This window comes from Saccopteryx leptura, chromosome 2 (assembly GCF_036850995.1).
Source record: "Saccopteryx leptura isolate mSacLep1 chromosome 2, mSacLep1_pri_phased_curated, whole genome shotgun sequence".
Classification (NCBI taxonomy): Eukaryota; Metazoa; Chordata; class Mammalia; order Chiroptera; family Emballonuridae; genus Saccopteryx; species Saccopteryx leptura.
Window position 1 is genome coordinate 364,721,488 of NC_089504.1, and position 19,979 is coordinate 364,741,466.

The 19,979-nt window shown below is 50.4% G+C and overlaps 1 protein-coding gene across 2 annotated transcripts in view; it reads left to right on the forward strand.

Annotated features, from left to right (window-relative positions):
- ULK2 (unc-51 like autophagy activating kinase 2) overlaps window positions 1-19,979 on the forward strand; it is a 54,322-nt gene that overhangs the window by 19,279 nt on the left and 15,064 nt on the right. Inside the window, exons 11-20 of one of the 2 annotated variants that reach the window (XM_066364987.1) lie at window positions 3,282-3,329; window positions 3,654-3,748; window positions 6,130-6,301; window positions 7,524-7,584; window positions 7,719-7,907; window positions 10,102-10,247; window positions 12,808-12,888; window positions 15,949-16,235; window positions 16,900-17,087; window positions 17,469-17,572. In XM_066364987.1, coding sequence (XP_066221084.1) covers window positions 3,282-3,329; window positions 3,654-3,748; window positions 6,130-6,301; window positions 7,524-7,584; window positions 7,719-7,907; window positions 10,102-10,247; window positions 12,808-12,888; window positions 15,949-16,235; window positions 16,900-17,087; window positions 17,469-17,572 — 1,371 coding nt within the window. The remainder of the gene's footprint in view (window positions 1-3,281; window positions 3,330-3,653; window positions 3,749-6,129; window positions 6,302-7,523; window positions 7,585-7,718; window positions 7,908-10,101; window positions 10,248-12,807; window positions 12,889-15,948; window positions 16,236-16,899; window positions 17,088-17,468; window positions 17,573-19,979) is intronic. The other variant, XM_066364988.1, reaches the window with a different exon arrangement.

The following is a 19,979-nucleotide window of genomic DNA, read 5'->3' on the forward strand; positions in this document are numbered from 1 at the left end:
GGCATTGGGGAGGACACAGGGCCTGCACTGACCAGGGCTTTGACATTGGGGAGGATCCAGGGCCTGCACTGACCAGGGCTTTGACATTGGGGAGGATACAGGGCCTGCACTGACCAGGGCTTTGACATTGGGGAGGACACAGGGCCTGCACTGACCAGGGCTTTGACGTTGGGGAAGACACAGGGCCTGCACTGACCAGGGCATTGACGTTGGGGAGGATCCAGGGCCTGTACTGACCAGGGCTTTGACATTGGGGAGGATACAGGGCCTGCACTGACCAGGGCTTTGACATTGGGGAGGATCCAGGGCCTGCACTGACCAGGGCTTTGACATTGGGGAGGACACAGGGCCTGCACTGACCAGGGCTTTGACATTGGGGAGGACACAGGGCCTGCACTGACCAGGGCTTTGACATTGGGGAGGACACAGGGCCTGCACTGACCAGGGCTTTGACATTGGGGAGGACACAGGGCCTGCACTGACCAGGGCTTTGACATTGGGGAGGACACAGGGCCTGCACTGACCAGGGCTTTGACATTGGGGAGGACACAGGGCCTGCACTGACCAGGGCTTTGACATTGGGGAGGATACAGGGCCTGCACTGACCAGGGCTTTGACGTTGGGGAGGATCCAGGGCCTGCACTGACCAGGGCTTTGACGTTGGGGAGGATCCAGGGCCTGCACTGACCAGGGCTTTGACATTGGGGAGGACACAGGGCCTGCACTGACCAGGGCTTTGACATTGGGGAGGACACAGGGCCTGCACTGACCAGGGCTTTGACATTGGGGAGGATACAGGGCCTGCACTGACCAGGGCTTTGGCATTGGGGAGGATACAGGGCCTGCACTGACCAGGGCTTTGACACTGGGGAGGATCCAGGGCCTGCACTGACCAGGGCTTTGACACTGGGGAGGATACAGGGCCTGCACTGACCAGGGCATTGACGTTGGGGAGGATCCAGGGCCTGCGCTGACCAGGGCTTTGACACTGGGGAAGATACAGGGCCTGCACTGACCAGGGCTTTGACATTGGGGAAGATACAGGGCCTGTATGTGCCCTGGTTTCCTTCCCTGTGAAAGGGAGAGAACACTGCGTCACCCGTGTGAGGACGACTGAGGAACCGGAGTGAGAGGCGCTCAGTTCATTGTCCTGGTAGATGTTCTCGGTAGGTGACAGCCCTCATGGGTTCTATACAGGGAAGGATGGAATAGTCCAAATATATAATACTGTTTTGTGAAGTTGGAATTCAAATTCGGTTCATGAGGTTGGTAAATATTTTTATCTTTCAGAGCAGGAATTAAATTGAGAGTTGCTCTATAACCATAAGAAACATGGGTCAACAATGAAACAACATACTCAGGGATAATAGTTTTAAAATTATAGGTGATACTAAGTATTTATATACTTTCCATGCCATTGCAATGGATTGGGAAGTGGTGTCAGAGTCTTTGCATTGAGTCTGTCTAGTTTCTTCATTTATATCCTTTCTTTTTCATCCCCGTTATGTCCTTGTAAAAGTTAGCATACAAAAAGCTTACATGTCAGACTAGAATTTATGTATATATGTATATTTTTGATCTAAGGTAAAATACTCATGTTTTTCTTCAAAACTCTAGACGTTTCCATTCCTTTGCAAGTGTTGTGATTGATGTTTACTTTAAGGGGCTGTGGGTGTTAATTTTCGTGAAACTCTTCGGTCCGTCAGAGCGGAGGATACTGTAGTGACTAAAGCTTAGTCTAAACCTGAGCAAAGCCTGCTCCTCACCTTGAGTGGAGGATACTGTAGTGACTGAAGCTTAGTCTAATCCTGAGCAAAGCCTGCTCCTCACCTTGAGTGGAGGATACTGTAGTGACTGAAGCTTAGTCTAAACCTGAGCAAAGCCTGCTGCTCCTCACCTTGAGTGGAGGATACTGTAGTGACTGAAGCTTGGTCTAAACCTGAGCAAAGCCTGCTCCTCACCTTGAGTGGAGGATACTGTAGTGACTGAAGCTTAGTCTAATCCTGAGCAAAGCCTGCTCCTCACCTTGAGTGGAGGATACTGTAGTGACTGAAGCTTAGTCTAAACCTGAGCAAAGCCTGCTCCTCACCTTGAGCGGAGGATACTGTAGTGACTGAAGCTTAGTCTAAACCTGAGCAAAGCCTGCTGCTCCTCACCTTGTACTTCTTAGCACACCTCCGTGTGGTGCTGTGCTCACCGTGCCTGCTCTGGTATTTAATGTGTAGGGTGGAGACTTCATGACAAGTGAGGTTATCTTTGGGGGTTTTCTAAGAAATAATGAAGTAATTCGCACACACAGGAAGATCAAGACGGTGGAATCATGAGCTGGCATGTGTGCGTCTCACTGCCATGCTTATCGCAAAGCTGCTTCTCTAGGTGGATAGTGAAGACGTGAGTTTTTTTAAAATGTGTTTTTTTAAATAGTTTTTTGAAACCAGCCGAAGGAATACCTCTTATGTGATAGAAGGGTAGAGAATTAGTGTACAAGTCAGCACCTAGATTTCTCTCAGGACAGTGAGCAGCCGTAGTCCCGGTGCCCTGTGGCAGGGCCGGCACCTCCCAGTGCCCAAGGCTGTCCGCTCGGGGCCACACGCCAGAACAGCCTACTGCCGCTGGCGCGGGCGCTGTGTTGGTATTAGTGCTGTAAATCCACAGTTACTGCTTTAAATTTTTCATTGATTGGCCCTGACCGGTTGGCTCAGTGGTAGAGCGTTGGCCTGGCGTGCAGAAGTCCCGGCTTCGATTCCCGGCCAGGGCACACAGGAGAAGCGCCCATCTGCTTCTCCACCCCTCCCCCTCTCCTTCCTCTCTGTCTCTCTCTTCCCCTCCCGCAGCCGAGGCTCCATTAGAGCAAAGATGGCCCAGGCATTGGGGATGGCTCCTTGGCCTCTGCCCCAGGTGCTAGAGTGGCTCTGGTCGCAACAGAGCGACGCCCCGGAGGGGCAGAGCATCGCTCCCTGGTGGGCAGAGCGTAACCCCTGGTGGGCGAGCTGGGTGGATCCCGGTCGGGCGCATGCGGGAGTCTGTCTGACTGCCTCCCCGTTTCCAGCTTCAGAAAAATAAAAAAAAAATTTTAAAAATTAAATTTTTCATTGAGAATTGCTTATAATTTGGTAAGTTTTTGATTTATAAAAACATGCTTTTACATTTAAAGGGTATGGAGGCAACTAAATAAGTTAGTTGTTTATGATCGCAAGACATTATGTTGACTACGTTGACAAGATTGACCTGTTTGCTAGTCAGCATCATTGTAAAGGTTGCATTCTTGTTTTTCATTGCAGAAGCATTTTTTAACCATCCTTTTCTTGAGCAAATTCCAGTAAAAAAATGTGAGTACCACTTTTTGCATTTCTACTAAAGAGTAAAAGCAAGCTTATGGAGAAATTAGTATTTTGTATTATAAAAATTAACTTTTCATTGTGCTTCTTGAGATTTCATGGGCCTTTTCTAAATGCCTGTAGTTGTGTCTGTTCAGCGGCAGTTCTGTTTTTCCTTCCAAATCCAAGCTGACGTCGTCTTAGTAATTGCTGCGTTGAGTCAGTAGGTGAATGCACGTGCGTGGTCAGCGCACAGATGCAGCCGTCTGACCTGTGTTCTACGAGACGAGTTGCGTGCTGCTCTGCAGTGGCGCCCCTGTCTGTCTGTCCTCACAGCCTGCCCGGTGCCCGTGCCTGTGCCCGCGTCTGCCGGCCGCGTCCCCGGGGGCCCCTGTGGTGGCGTGCTGTCCTGCCGCTTTGCCTCTCCTCCAGTAAGTGCTGGTTTTGTTGAAAGTCATCTCAGTCACTGCTGTTCACAGAGGGAGCCCGTAAATGCACTGTGGACATTCTTTTTCTTTCCTTTTACCTTTTATAAAAAAAATTAATTTATTTATTTAATTAATTGTGTTTACATAGATAGGGTCACCCCGAATACATCCCCCTCCCCCCATTCCCCTCAACCTTTTTCCTTTTTTTTTTTTTAAGTTTTTATTTACTGATTTTACAGAGAGAGGAGCAAGGGGTGGGGGGGTGAGAAGTATCAAGTCATAGTTGTTTCACCCTCGTTGTTCTTTGCCTGCTTGTTGTGTGTGCCTTGACCAGGCAAGCACAGGGTTTCGAACTGGCGACCTCAGCGTTCCAGGTCGACGCTTTATCCACTGCGCCCCCACAGGCCAGGCAGGGATATTCTCTCTCTGCACAGTGTTAGTGGTGCTGCTGGGGCTCAGGCCAGGTGGACCTGACGTCTGCCCTTACTGAGCTGTGGAAGCTTCAGCAAGAAACTACCTTTCTGAGCCGTCTCCCTCTGAACCAGTGAATACACTGCTCTCACTTTTTTATGCCCTGTGAGGTTGGGGAAGGTGATACTTGTAAACAAATAGTGCCTGTTACAGCCTGACCAGGCATTGGCACAGTGGACAGACGGTTGGCCTGGGACACTGAGGACCCAGGTTCGAAACCCCAAGGTCGCTGGCTTGAGCAAGTGGTCACTGGCTCAGCTGGAGCCCCCTGGTCAGGGAACATATGAGAAGCAATCAATGAACAACTGAGGTGCTGTAACAACAATTGAGAGGGTCTCAGGGATTCGAGATGTAAGAAGAGTAAAGGTGTATGTACAGAGGGGGAGAGCCAGCCCAAAGGGGGGGGGAAAGTCGGGACCAGAGGACAGTTGATCTAGGACCTTGACGAGTGAGAGAATGGAATTAGAACACAGGTGCAGAGATGGACTTTGAATGCAGAGAGAAGCATCTCTTTCTCCAAGATGGTTGTGGACGCAGATAATTTATAAATAGCAGAGGAAGAAATTCAGAAAGTTTCTGCCTGAACCATTGGCAGGAAGTTGTGGACATACTTAGAATCACATCTCAACTCTCCTGCTTTTTAATTATGTGATCTTGGGCAAATCCTGATCTTCTGAATTTTGTTTATTTAAAAGTGAGATGGATTTTATAATGGGGTGAAAGTTAGATATGAAAGTTAGATAATACATGGAAAGCTGTCAAAAGTGCCTAGCCCATGGTTGATGTTTGGTAGAGTTAGTCCTGCCCTCTCCCCTCCTTGAGACATACAGGTTCTCTCCAACGAGTAATGAGGTTTTATGTCATGTATATACCACACACAGACGAGGAAGTGACAAGATCTGAGACTGGGTGTTTAAGATGGGTTTAAAATCATTATGTAATATCTTTTCTTAAATGGAAATGAAGGTTAAATCTAATGGGGACTTAACACAATGTATATATACTAAGTTATGAAGTTCGTTGTTGTAGAAAACCATTGTATAATCAAGGCATTCGGTTAGAGCTGCCCCCGGCGTCCTTGAACTAGGCAAGTGCCGAAGTCACATAGCTCCTTAGCCCTGAGCACTTAATTAGATATGTTTATGTTTTTCTTCCCTTTCTGTCCTGTCTCCCACAGACCAGCTCCTCCCCCAACAAAGGGGGAAAAATGAAACACGCCCATACCTTTAAGGTTCTTCAAATTTTGTGTCTGTATGTGTGAGTGTAAACAAATGCAGTTATCTTATCAATCTCTTGCTTTCCAGTGTATGTGTTCTTTATTGGAGATGTAAAACTGTGTGTGCTTGCCAGACGTCGTAAATCCCTGAACATTCATTTCTGTCGTTAAGTGGACCACTGTTGACCATCTGCTGTGCTAGGCCGTGAACTGAAATGGGATGCTGAGACGGTCCAAACTCAGCTCAGAAACTAGGAGAGGCACATGGGTACATGTGACAAATGGCAGGATACATTTTTAAGGCTCACTTTTGGAAAACATTTAAGAAGCCTTTTTACAAAGAGATTGGAAACTGCTTTTCTAGGGGGAAGATTTCCAAAGAGGTTTTTTGAAATTTTAGATGGAATTAAACATTATGCCCACTTTTATGAAAAAACATAGTCTTTAGTGTACTGGCTATTCAGACTTGTGCTTTATTATTAGGCCAGTGGGTTTTTGTTTTTGTTTTTTTTTCTTTTAGATTTTATTTATTTTCAGAGTGAGAAAAGGGGGGGGGGAGCAGGAAGCATCAACTCCCATATGTGGAAAGCCCGGGGTTTCGAACTGGTGACCTCAGCGTTCCAGGTTGACACGTTATCCACTGCGCCACCGCAGGGCAGGCTATTAGGCCAGTTTAATTTTATGTTGTTCATTTTAGTCCCTCGCAGATCTGCAGCATATTCAGGAAGAGCACCTGTCCTCCCCACCACTGGGCCCCCCCAGCTGTCTCCAAGTGTCCAAGGACTCTGCCAGCACCAGCAGCAAGGCCTCCTCCTGTGACACGGACGACTTTGTCCTGGTTCCGCACAGCCTCTCCTCGGACCACTCCTGTGAGCCGCTTCTCTGCTCCCACCCGTGCCGTTTGGGCAGGGGCTTTGTTGTTGGACTGTTTAGCTTTTATATCACACTCTTGAGTAGGGGCATTTTCAAATGGGCATTTGGTTTAATGTTTTGAATTCCCGTTACATATCCACCTTTCTAAAATCTGCTCCATCATCTTCCATAAAGCAATAACTACTCTGAAGGTATATAAAAACATTACAGGACATGATCTCAGATTCTGTTTGTATCTAAAGAAATAGAGAAGCCAGCAGAATAAGAGAAGTTAAATTAAATTTAAGGAAAGGGTTTAGAGGAAGGTCTCAGAATTGCTTGGTAACAGCCACAGAGTTTATGGGCAAATTGGATTAGGGGTGACAATACTCAAAACCTTTATGTGACATTTTAAAAGGGACACAGTGAACCAGTTGCACATGTTAAATGGTGGAAAAAATACATGAATACTGCAGTAAATGTGACACTTTCCCGTGGAAAGGCCTGATGGCTGCTGTAGAGGTGGACATGGGGGGGCCGCGGCCTCTGAATCAAGCTGGGTCGTGTCCGGTGGTGACTTGCTGCCACTCATGGACGAGACTGCATGTCAGCTAGTGGGTGTCCTCAAGCTGTTTCCTAATACCAATGTAAGAACATCCAATTTGTATGAGTTTATGAGTTTATTTGAACAAACTGACAAGCTGCTGGGAAGCAAGCTGAGTGGGTTGAGAAGAGGCTGGGGGAGGGCAGGTCTGCTCCTTAGTTTACACATCAGAAGAGAAGGCCGAGGGCGGTACAGAAAATCCACGTTTCCCTCTGAAGAGACTGGAATAAAAGGTGGAATAACAGGATAGACCCTTTTACATAGGTGGGTGTGGGGCAGTTAGCAGTCAACATGTACAGCACGTGGGGATGGAATTTGGGCAACTAGGAGGGGTTCCCCATCTCCTGCCCGGAGGGGTCTGGCAAACAGATTACTCTGACATTCCAAAGGTGTGTTATCACAGATGCCGAAAGACAACGGACAGGCTCAGGTAAGGAAAAGCGGAGCTCTGACTACCCACCATGCACTGCTTCCAGTGAGGACGCCTTCATTTCTGACCGTCCTCTGGTCACTAGGTCTGTGTTCCAGGGTCTGCAGGGCAGGCCTGCCCGGAGCGTGTCCGGGTTCGCCCACGCTGACACTCACGTGTAAGTAGAGGGCGCAGCAGAACTGACTGCTTTCTCTTTCTCCTCCAGACGATATGCCCATGGGCGCTGCCGGCAGACGGGCCTCGCACGAGTTCTTGCTGTGTGGCGGGTATGTGCACATATAACTGACTAAAAGGTTGTATTTGGGGGGTGTTCTTGTGAGTAAAGTTATAGAACTTTGTGTATTCTTGCTTCTAAAATTTATTTTGTTTCTCAAAATATCACCCGTGGGTCAAATGGAAGAAAATTGGTCTCACTTGGATTTCTTTCCTTTTCCGTGAATCACGGCTGCAGGCAGTGTCCGCTGCCGACCTCGTCACACAGCGAGACGGCTCCGATCCCAGTCCCCACGCAGATCAAGAATTACCAGCGCATGGAGCAGAACCTCACCTCCACTGCCGGCTCCGGCACCGCTCTGCTCGGCTCACCGAGGTCAGCTCTGTTTTCCTCCTTTCTGCTGTCTTTGTCTTTTCCTGTAAAGTTTTGGGGTTCCGGTCAACGTGGCGGCGTAGGTAGATGCAGTACTGGGTGCCTCCCACAGCTGAACTGGAGGAAGACCGTCATTCAGAACCCCTGACCTCTAGCTGCCTGGGAGTCTTAGCGTTCCCCATTGCTCTGAGAGAGAGTCAGCTCGTCCCACTCAGCTGTCCCGTTTTTGCTGTGCACGCATTGGTTGCTCCTCATAGGTGCCCTGACCTGGGGTCAGACCCACGACCTGTGACACACCGAGTCGATGCTCTGTGCATTGTGCCACCCTGCCAGGGCCTGGACAGAAAGAAGCTTTGTAACTAAGGTTATGAAGAGGCCGCCACACAGACTGCTGGGAGGGGTGGGCGGCTGGCCCCACACCCACGTGTGGCGGATGAAATCAGGAGGAATGCCTGGGCTGTGGAGGCCCCACCTGACGAGCGAGGGGTCCCAGCCCGGGGTCCCAGTGCCAGGAAGAGAAGCCCCCATCATTTCTGGCTCTGAAAGGCAGTGGGGAGTGGTGCTGAGGAAGATGAGGGGTCCGCCTGGGACTGCTGCCGCCTCTGAAGGGCTGTGCAGACTCCTGGGACTCCCTCCCTCGGAGCTCAGCCCGGTGGGGCGGCAGCTGGGAAGGCCCCAGGGGTCTGTGGGGAGGGACTGCGTTGCCTGGGTGTGGGGGGGGGCGAGAGCTGAGCCAGAGAGGAGCCCTCCCTAGACAGCAGTGCGCAGAGCCCGCCCCCCACAGAGCGAGGAGGTGGGTGCCCGCCCTGTTTGAGTCCTGGTCAAGCCGCTCACACCCTTTGCCCCGCCCTGATGATCTCCTGAGGTCCTGCCCCACCCAGCTTGCTGTCCCACCCTAGACAGCTAGTGGCTTTTCCCTGCAAATAGCTTTTCCATGCAAATAGCCTCTGTTGCCTCCTGTTTCAGACTTGCCTAAAATCTGGAACAAGCAACATCTGGCCGGTTTGATCCCCAGTCAGGGCACATCCAGGAACAGCTGAATGTTCCCGTCTGTCTGTCTGTCTCTCTCTCGCTCTCCCCCCCCCCGCCCCCCTTCCTCTCTCACTGAAATCATAAATAACATTTATTTTTTAAAAAAAGAAAGCAAGTAAATGTTCAGTGGTGGGTGAGAGATTTCTGTACGTTTCTGGGAGCCGAAGCCTGCTGCGGTGGGTGGACGTAGGTGCTCCTGCTGTCAGAGGGCCGACAACTCCGAGCAGCGGTGCCCCGTGTCCCCGAGGGCCTGCTGCGGTGGGTGGACGTAGGTGCTCCTGCTGTCAGAAGGCCGACAACTCCGAGCAGCGGTGCCCCGTGTCCCCGAGGGCCTGCTGCAGTGGGTGGAGGTAGTGCTGCTGCTGTCAGAGGGCGACAACTCCGAGCAGCGGTGCCCCTTGTCCCCGAGGGCCTGCTGCGGTGGGTGGAGGTAGTGCTGCTGCTGTCAGAGGGCGACAACTCCGAGCAGCGGTGCCCCTTGTCCCCGAGGGCCTGCTGCGGTGGGTGGACGTAGGTGCTCCTGCTGTCAGAAGGCCGACAACTCCGAGCAGCGGTGCCCCTTGTCCCCGAGGGCCTGCTGCAGTGGGTGGAGGTAGTGCTGCTGCTGTCAGAGGGCGACAACTCCGAGCAGCGGTGCCCCTTGTCCCCGAGGGCCTGCTGCGGTGGGTGGAGGTAGTGCTCCTGCTGTCAGAGGGCGACAACTCCGAGCAGCGGTGCCCCTTGTCCCCGAGGGCCTGCTGCGGTGGGTGGAGGTAGTGCTCCTGCTGTCAGAGGGCGACAACTCCGAGCAGCGGTGCCCCTTGTCCCCGAGGGCCTGCTGCGGTGGGTGGAGGTGGTGCTTGCTGTCAGAGGGCGACAACTCCGAGCAGCGGTGCCCCTTGTCCCCGAGGGCCTGCTGCGGTGGGTGGACGTAGGTGCTCCTGCTGTCAGAGGGCGACAACTCCGAGCAGCGGTGCCCCTTGTCCCCGAGGGCCTGCTGCGGTGGGTGGAGGTAGTGCTCCTGCTGTCAGAGGGCGACAACTCCGAGCAGCGGTGCCCCTTGTCCCTGAGGGCCTGCTGCGGTGGGTGGACGTAGGTGCTCCTGCTGTCAGAGGGCCGACAACTCCGAGCAGCTGTGCCCTTGTCCCCGAGGGCCTGCCGGAGCACCGCCTGTGTCCCCTTTCAGGTCCGCAGTGGTGCGCAGGTCTAGCACCAGCCCCGTGGGCTTTCTCCGGGCAGGGTCCTGCTCCCCAGCGCCAGCGGACACGGCACCGACAGTCGGACGAAGACTGTCCACTGGGTCTTCCAGGCCTTACTCACCTTCCCCTTTGGGTAAGCAGAATTTAGAGCCGTTGCTTTCAGCCTTTTTACACTGTGACACTTCTGACATGACGTTCTCTTTAGGAACTTTGGCTCATGGTGGCATTGGGTCTCAGCTGATTAGGAACCACATTCTCCACCCCCCTCTAAGTATACCCTACTCCCTAGCCCCTCTTGAGAATCTCCGTAAGTCTGTCAGGATGTCTGTTGACAAGTGGATCTTATGGATAATACTTATCTCCAGTAGCTTTGGGCTCTACACACAAAGTCAGAAATCCTAGGTTAAAGTACCTAAAATGCCTACCCTGCTCAGCACTCAGATTTATGGGGCTTGAGAGACGTGAGTGTCCCTAACAGCCCTCGTTGCACCCCTCAGCGGTCTCACTGGGGGGGGGGCTTGGGTGGGCTTCCCTACAGTCTTCCTGCCCCTCTTGGAATCCATATGCAGCAACAAGAAAAAATGCTAAAACTAACAAAGCAAAAGCAAATAATAAAACAAAAGCAACTACAAAATCGCCACCTATCATAAAACAAAATGCAAAGCACAGTGTTGGTGAAGCTAAGAGACATACAAAATGCTTCAGGTTTGGAGTACAGGTGAGAGAGGCCAGAGCAGACCTTGGGGGAATAGCACGGTATGGTGAGTAAGAAAAGGGGTTAGAGAGAGGGCCCAGGGTGACAGGTCTCGAAATTGCGGGAAAAAAAGGAAAAAAATGTATTTATGTATGTATACACACATATTAAAAATATATATTCTGTATGTCTTTAAAAGGAGAGGGCCACCACCCTCAGGACTGCTGGGGTGGACGGAGGGGCGGGAAGGAACCCTGGGGGAGGCAGAGCGAGAGTGATCGAAGTAGTGCCTGGAAGCCCTGACTCCAAAACAAAAAAGCCACAATGATAATGGTTTAAAAAAAAGTTCCCAGCCAGGGCACACAGGAGAAGCGCCCATCTGCTTCTCCACCCCTCCCCCTCTCCTTCCTCTCTGTCTCTCTCTTCCCCTCCCACAGCCGAGGCTCCATTGGAGCAAAGTTGGCCCGGGCTCTGAGGATGGCTCTGTGGCCTCTGCCTCAGGCGCTAGAATAGCTCTGGTTGCAGCAGAGGATGCCCCAGATGGGCAGAGCATTGCCCCCTGATGGGCGTGCCGGGTGGATCCCAGCCAGGCGCATGCGGGAGTCTGTCTCTGCCTCCCCGTTTCCAACTTCAGAAAAATACAAAGAAAAAAAGGGTTTGTATCACTGGCCCTGGCTGGTGCTGCAGTGGATAGAGCGTCGTCCTGGAGCACCACAGGCACCAGCTTGAGCCTGGGTCACCAGTGCCGAGGGCACTGGGTCAGTCCTGGGGTCATCTTGATCTTGGGGGCTGTGGCTCTATCCTGAGGGCACTGGTTTGAGCCCCATTCAGGGTAATCAGTGGCTGCACAGCTAAGGGGAACAAGTCAATGTTTCTCTCTCCTTCTCTCTTTCTCTCCTTCCCATCCCTCCCTCCCTCCCTCCCTCCATCTCTCTCAAAGAAAAGTTTATATCGCCACCTCACCTGTTGCAGTGGTTTTGAAGCTGTTTTTAGCTGAAAATTTTTTAATTGGTTTTAGAGAGAGAAGCATTTGTTTGTTATTCCACTTAGTTGTGCACTCACTGGTTGCTTCCTGTATGTCCCCCGACGGGGGCTTGAACCCACAGCCTTGGCACGTCAGGTCGACGCTCTTACTGACTGAGCAGACCGGCCAGGGCCTAGCTGAAATTTTCTTTTCAGACAGAATCTTGGCCCTGCTCCAGCCCCTCTGCAGCGCCTGAGGGGCTCCAAGGTCGCCAGACACAAGTTCCAAACTTACCCTGCACTCTAGGAGAAGGCTGTCCCCAGGGTCTAACCTTTGCCCGCCTACCTAACCACGTGGTCAGGGCCTCTTGTTTTACAGACCTGGCCTTGTCTGCGTGATCTCCCTGAGGCCCTCCCGCCTCTCTTTTATGTGGGTTGGGTTCCCAGAGGTCCCTGCGAGGAAGTGAGATGCAGAGATGTGTGGGACAGGTGGGATGACAGCTGTGACATGTGCCGGGGAAGAAGCAGGGCCACTGTGCACGTGTGACCCCGGGCGGGGAGGGTGCTGCTGCAGCGGGGTCTGAGAAGGCGGCCCGTCCAAGGGGTGACCCCAAGCACTAAGTGGTCCACGGTTCCTGACCTGCCCGAAGAGGCCGGAGTCAGTGCCCCGGCTGTGCCGTGGTGGCCAGGGGCAGCCCTGGGAGCACGCCAGCAGGAGGTGGTGGGTCGGAGGGACGGCACTGGGCCGTCGGCTCCACAGGGCCGGGCACCAAGACCGCGCTCTTCGTGCCGCCGGGTTGAAGAGGGGCCTGCTGCGGGCATGCATACGCACCTGCCTTTCCCACTGACCTTGTCTTAAGGCAGATCATAGGTACTTCGATCTCAGTGTGCCCAGCACATGGGTTGCTTCGTGTTAGCTGAACTAAATCTTTGCTAGTTATGTTTTATAAGCTATAATGTGGTGTGCAGTTTGTGCGTGTGGTGTGTTTCCGTTGTCTGTTGGGTTTGAGTCATCTCTCTCCGTCTCTGTCTCTAGTTGGCACCATCCCCGAGCTGTGCGGTCAGTGCTGCTGTGGACACCCTCAGGGCCACGAACCCCGGAGCAGAAGCTCGTCAGGTACGAGGGGCCATTGTGACCCTGTGACGGTGCCTTTCAGTTACCTTTTTCTAGTCTTAGCAAGAAAGCAGTTGACATGAAACATTTTCTCCACTCTGCAGTCTTGGTGATTATATTTTAGCAGTCGGCCAATCGAACGTCTCTTTTTGGGTGTATGAGCCTTTTATTTATTTATTTATTTATTTATTTATTTTATTTTTTTTTGTATGAGCCTTTTATAAAAATAACTTTTAGGAATTAAGTAATTTAGCTAAATTTTGGTCATTGTCACAAAGATAATGAAAATTAGTCTGAGAAATGAAATTTTGTTACTTTGATTAATACTGTTCTTAATAAGAGCTACCATTTAGCATTAAGTAAAACAAGAAATATTGATGTTTATTTGCTTAATTAAGGTCTACTGGAAAAGTTCTGTCTGTTTTTGGAGTAAAAATACAAATTTTTCTTACTGTCAATAAGCTTTATTAAATAATATATTTCCACACTAATCCTATCTTCCAAATATGGTCCGAAATGGTTTGCTGAGCTGAATTAAGTCTTTCTGCAATCTGATGTTGTCAGAAAAGGATCTTGCTTCAACATGGTCTTAACAACATCGTCATCTATCAAAGATGGTCGCCCAGAACGTGGCTTATCAGAAAGGTCGAAATCACCTTTTTCAAATTTTTCGAACCATCTTCTGCATGTCCTATCAGAAACTGTACCTTCACCAAACACTTTCAATAAATTTCTACATGCTTCTGTAGCATTTCTTTCTTGGTGAAATTCGTATACAATACAGTGGCGTAAATGAACTTTCCATGGGTACACTATCACTTCACACATAAGACTAACGTGAATCAACTTTGTTTTAGTTAATTTGCTACGTCAGTATGTATACATTAAGTGATAAAAATAGGCACACGTGCGCCAAATAAACGTGTTTACGTGTCGAAACTTGTGACAGAAACGGACAGAACTTTCTGGTAGACCTTATATAACATGTGCCTCCAAAGGTGTGTGTGCAAGTCCGATGTCACTGTGTGTGCAAGTCAGATGTCACTGTGTGTGCAAGTCAGATGTCACTGTGTGTGTAAGTTCGATGGTACTGTGTGTGCAAGTCCGATGTTATTGTGTGTGCAAGTCAGATGTTATTGTGTGTGCAAGTCAGATGTTATTGTGTGTGCATTGGAGGAGTTGGTCAATGAAAGGAATTCTGTGTCACTTAGGAAAGCATAAAACTTACCTTTCTCTGGATCATAACACTTTGCCACTAATTTTATTTATTTGTGTATGTGTGTATTGTGTATGTGTATACATATATGTGGGTGGGTGTTTGGCAGAACTCAGTTCTTAAAAATTAAATATCAAATTTAGGATGAGATTAAGCCAGGAGTGGTCAATATCAGAAGCTCCTACTGGTGTCCGTTTTTGGAAAGATGATAGTTATAGATCTCTAAGAAGACTTCTGTGTTCTTAGTGTTATTGGTAGTAGTTTGACTTGCAAGAAGTGCCACAGAATTTGTAACCGGAGCTCAAGCTTAGTGGACATTACGTTGGCAGCAGCGAGGTCTGTGTGGTGAATCCCCTCACTCACCGTCGGCGCCTGTGGAGCATATCAGACTGTCTCCCAGGCTCTTGTAGAGCATCCCAGCGAGAGTCGGGAATATCTGGACAGCTCTTTTCTTTGTAGAGAATTGGATACTTTGTTTTAATGAATTTCTTTAATGAAATTGACAATATATATAAATTACCCATAAACTTTTTTTTTTTGAGAGAAAGAGAAGGAAAGAGACAGGAAGGGAGAGAGATAAGAAGTATCAACTGATAATTGTGTCACTTTAGTTATTCATTGATTGCTTCTCATATGTGCCTTGACTGGAGGGCTGAAGCTGACCCAGTGACCCCTTGCATTTTTTTTTTTTTTTTCATTTTTCCGAAGCTGGAAATGGGGAGGCAGTCAGACTCCCGCATGCTCCCGACCGGGATCCACCCAGCATGCCCACCAGGGGGCGATATTCTGCCCCTCTGGGGCGTCGCTCTGTTGCATCCAGAGCCATTCTAGCGCCTGAGGCAGAGGCCACAGAGCCATCCCCAGCGCCCGGGCCATCTTTGCTCCAATGGAGCCCTGGCTGCGGGAGGGGAAGAGACAGAAAGGAAGGAGAGGGGGAGGGGTGGAGAAGCAGATGGGCGCTTCTCCTGTGTGCCCTGACCGGGAATCGAACCCAGGACTCCTGCACACCAGGCCGATGCTCTACCACTGAGCCAACTGGCCAGGGCCCCAGTGACCCCTTGTTCAAACCAGTGACCTTGGGCTCAAGCCATTGACCTTAAGCTTCAAGCCAGTGACCTTTGGGCTCAAGCAAGTGACCATGGGATCATGTCTGTGATCCCACACTCAAGCCTGCGACCCCACATCAAGCCGGCGAGCCTGCGCTCAAGCCAGTGACCTAAGTTTGGAACCTGGGACCTCAGTGACCCAGATCAACACTCTATCCACCATGCCTCCACTGGTCAGGCAAGCTTGTTTTTTTGTGGGTTTTTTTTTAAAGCTTGTAATTTTTAAGCAAATTTAAAATAAAGTCTAGGAAAAATGTATTATCTAATTCTCTTTCTTACATTTTATGTGTATTTTTTAAATAAAAGATTATTCTGAGTTAGTTTGAAAAGTTTATTTTAGTTGCAATGTGAGAAAAGGAAGTAATCACATGGATATGCTCGAGTACAAATTTGTAGAAAGGGTAGAAATCATCTTGTTCATTGTCAGTGTTTGTTGTCTTCATTAACGTGGTCCCTTTACTGTATAATTCTCTTTGGTCCTAATTAGACCTTGGATTAATCTGAGTTATCTGCTGATAAAAACAGTTAATATAGGGATTGTCAACCTCTATGAAAACCAACGGCAGTGTTCTCGTCACTGTAAAGGGTGCCAAGCACACACTTCAGAGTGTGTCCTGAGAGGTGAGGCAGTCGGGGTTCTCATGTTAGGGATTGTCTGCTGACGCCGCCGCGCCCGTCCCCACACGGGCTCACACTGCACCCGTCCCCACATGGGCTCACACTGCACCCTTCTTCCGGTAGGTTCCTCCGTGCCACAGGCTCCATCCCCACAGTCTTTCTTGCTGGGGGCGAGACTGCAGAGCGCCCCCACCCTCACTGACATCTACCAGAACAAGCAGAAGCTCAGGAAGCAGCACTCGGACCCCGTGTGTCCGTCCCACTCTGGGGCTGGGCACAGCTGCTCGCCACAGCCCGGTCGGCCCGGCAGTCTGGGCACGTCTCCCACCAAGCACACGGGCCCCTCTCCGCGCAGCTCTGACTGGTTCTTCAAAACCCCTTTACCAACGATCATCGGCTCTCCTACTAAGGTGCGTCTGTCAGACCCTCTGGAGGTGTTAGGACTTCGTTAGATCCACCTCTGCCCAGGGGGGCCCAGGGCGCCAGGCGGAGAGCCCAGGTCAGCGGCAGACCAGAGAGAAGCTGAAGTGGACGTCTGTTACTCAGGTCCTGAAGGAGATGCCCTGCACACCTGGGGGTGGAGGTGGGCGAGGGGGAGGCACAGACACGTGCAGACAGGGAGAGACTCCTGGGCACACGCCTTCATTAAGGGTCGTGGGTGGGGTCTTCTGGTGTTCCTGGCTAAGGCTGGTTTGGGCAGTTCAAACCGAAAGAGCAGGGTTCTGGTAAGCTCCATGGGGCCTTGTCTAAGGGGGAGGCTTAGCTGAAGCTCCACAGTAGGTGATGAGCTAGTACAGCAAGCACTTTACAGAGAGGATTCCTAAAGAGACCAGCACAGGTGAAGGACTGTTTGCTGAGTGCCAGGTAGCAGGTGGGCAGGTCCTTGACTTGCTGAACACTTTGTGTACGTTATCCCACTGAACTGTTCACAGTCAGAGGGCTGGAAGTAGAAGAGCCAGTATTTGAACCCTGGTGTGCCGGACTGCAGAGTCTGTGCTGACCACAGGGCCACGCTGCCTGACAACACTGAGTGCTTCCTACATCACAATAACGAGCTTACGTGTGTTTCTTTAGACCACAGCTCCTTTCAAAATCCCTAAAACACAAGCATCTTCCAACCTGCTAGCCTTGGTTCCTCGCCACGGGCCTTCTGAAGGGCAGTCTAAAGAGGGGAGTGACCCACGAGAAGGCTCTCGCTGTCTGTCAGGACAGGGCAGTGAGAGGCAGAAGTCCGAGCAGCAGAACAAGGCGGTGTTTGGCAGGTAAAGGACACTATTTCCTTCCAGCTTTAAACAGGAAAACTGATAATACATACGTTTCTATTATAAAAATCACCAGGCCGGAGTAGTTCAGTAGCTGGAGGTGGACTGTGTACATTCCGAGTCCCTGAGAACCGTAGTTGTGTGCCATGACTGTAAATGCAGAGCTCTTGCTGAATTTCCTGAGTATTCTGTTTCTGCCTCTTGTTTATTTTGGTCAATGAAGTTTAGCTCTACCTTAAATTGTTTGGGATCTATTTTTTGTCTCCTTTTCTCTGACTTCCAGTAACCCTTTTATGGCTTGGCTTAAGTCCTTATTATTTAAGTGTCTGGACTGTTTAAAAGTATACTTTTACGATATTAGCATCACTCTTTTCTTTTTAGATCTGTCAGTGCTGGGAAATTGTCTGATCAACAAGTGAAGGCCCCTTTGGGTGGACATCAGGGCAGCACAGACAGTTTAAATACTGAGCGGCCAATGGATATAGGTAAGAAAAACCTGTTTGGTTTTTTGGGGGGAGGGCAGGGAGCAAGTAATTTGTTAGCAAATGCAATAATTTCCTATTGCTGCTATAACAAATTACCACAAGCTTGGTAGCTGAAAACAGCATACATGTATTGTCTGACAGTTCTGGGGGGTCAGAGTCGGAAGTAGGTCTCACTGGGCTAGCGTCCGGTGTCAGCAGGGCTGTGTCCCCCCTGGAGGCTCTAGGGGAGAGGCATCTTCAGCCTCCAGGGCTGCCCTCATTCCTTGGCTCATGGCCCCTTCCATCTTGAAAGCCAACAGTGGCCAGTCTAGACTCTGACCCGCCTCCCTATTCTGCATTGAAAGGACCCTTGTGATTGGTTACATGGGACTCACCAGATAACCCAGGATTCTCTCTTTGAATTTTAAGGTCTGTTGATTAGTAATTCTAGTTCCATCTGCAACTTTCATTTCCATTTGCCGTGTAACAGCACATTAGAAGTTCCAGGGGTCAGGACAGGGGTGTCTTTGGATGGAGCTGGGGGTAATTATTCTACTTACCTGCTTCTGTTGATTGAGCGTGAGTTTACTGACCCAGATTGCTTTGTCCTGTCTCTGCCATTTTCTCTGCTCTCTCAGGAGCCCGTCGAGATGGGCCTGTTCAGCCTCTTGATGATCAACAGCAGCCCGTGAGTCAGAGGAGTTCTGACCACAGTCGTTTTTATCGGTAGCTAGGATAACACTGACTGAAGTTAGACTAAACGTACATGGACTCGAGCATTTCTTACACAGCAAGGAGATCCTATAAAGAGCAACCGGTCGCCTGAGATCCAGGGACGCTCGTGTCTGTAGATCCGCATCTGGATTACTCAGATACTCAGACTGCTTGTCAGACAGTGAGAGCGAAGGGCAGGCTCCAGGCCAGGGGTCCCAGACTTTTTACACAGGGGGCCAGTTCACTGTCCCTCAGACCGTTGGAGGGCCGCCACATGCAGTGCTCCTCTCACTGACCACCAGTGAAAGAGGTGCCCCTTCCGGAAGTGCGGCGGGGGCCGGATAAATGGCCTCAGGGGGCTGCAGTTTGGGGACGCCTGCTCCAGATCCTAACCAGACTTGTTTAATCAAGTTTTCTGAAAATGGATTCTAGGTATCCATCTCTTTAACAAGCTCCCTATGTGATTATCGAGGGCACTTAAACTTCAGAATCACTATTGTAACCTCTTTGCTCTTGTTTTCTCTATAAATTTTAAAAATCATCATTGTTTATTAAAGATCTTGACACAGGAGCAAGAAATGAGTAGACACACCGCTGGGACTCGGCCCCCAGCCTCGACTGTCCCAGCGTTTCTACTGTTTTATACCTTTCTATGTGCCAAATGTGTGGAGGGAACAGGGGTTTCCGGAAGCCACGAGAACTTCCTGAAGGTTGGTTTCCTCTCGGGTCAGCATCTCTGGGAACTTATAGGCCGAGGTCTCTTGTGACACAGTGTGATCTTCTATCCGAAGGGAAGAGGTTTTCTGGACTAGCAGGTATCTGCTGGCACATGGGTTCCAATCGAAGGGAATGTCGTAGGACTACCTGCTTCTTCGCTCCCTCCTGCGTGGTTCTGCAGAGGGTCAGCTGCCCTCACCTCTGCTTCTCTGTCGCTCTCTCCTGCGTGGTTCTGCAGAGCGCCAGCTGCCCTCACCTGCTTCTGTCACTCCCTCCTGCGTGGTTCTGCAGAGGGTCAGCTGCACTCACCTGCTTCTGTCACTCTCTCCTGCGTGGTTCTGCAGAGCGCCAGCTGCCCTCACCTGCTTCTGTCGCTCCCTCCTGCGTGGTTCTGCAGAGGGCCAGCTGCCCTCACCTCTGCTCTGTTGGTCAGGGGGCGTTTCTTTCCTTTGGCTTATTCCAGGATCGTTCTTTGTCTCTGGTTTTCTGCTGTTTGAAGTGAGGGGCCTAGGTATGGAGTGTTCTTTGTCTCTGGTTTTCTGCTGATTGAAGATGAGGGGCCTAGGTAGGGAGTTTTTGGTGTTCATCTTGCTTGGTGTTCTGAGCTTCCTGAGCTGAGCTTTGCTTCGTCATTAATTTTGAAAAATTCTCAGTTATTAGTGCTTCAGATATTTCTGCAGTTCTTTGACTATTGGTTATTTGGAAGTTGTTTTATTCCCATATATTTGTGAGTCCACTGAATTTCATTTGGTTGTTAATTTTATTCCATTTGTGACTGGCCAACTACTTTGCTGGGTTTCAGTCATTGAAACTTATTGAGGGGTGTCTGTCACCACCACTGCCTCCCCAGGCACTGTCAGCTGTGACGTCTGGTCTGACCCTGACTCACCTCGGAAGACCATGTGCTCTGAGTCGCTGAGCGGCAGCCGCATGATAACTCTCCCTGGGAACGCTCTTTGTGTCCAGTGGCGTGGCGTTGAAAGGGGAGTCTTTCGTG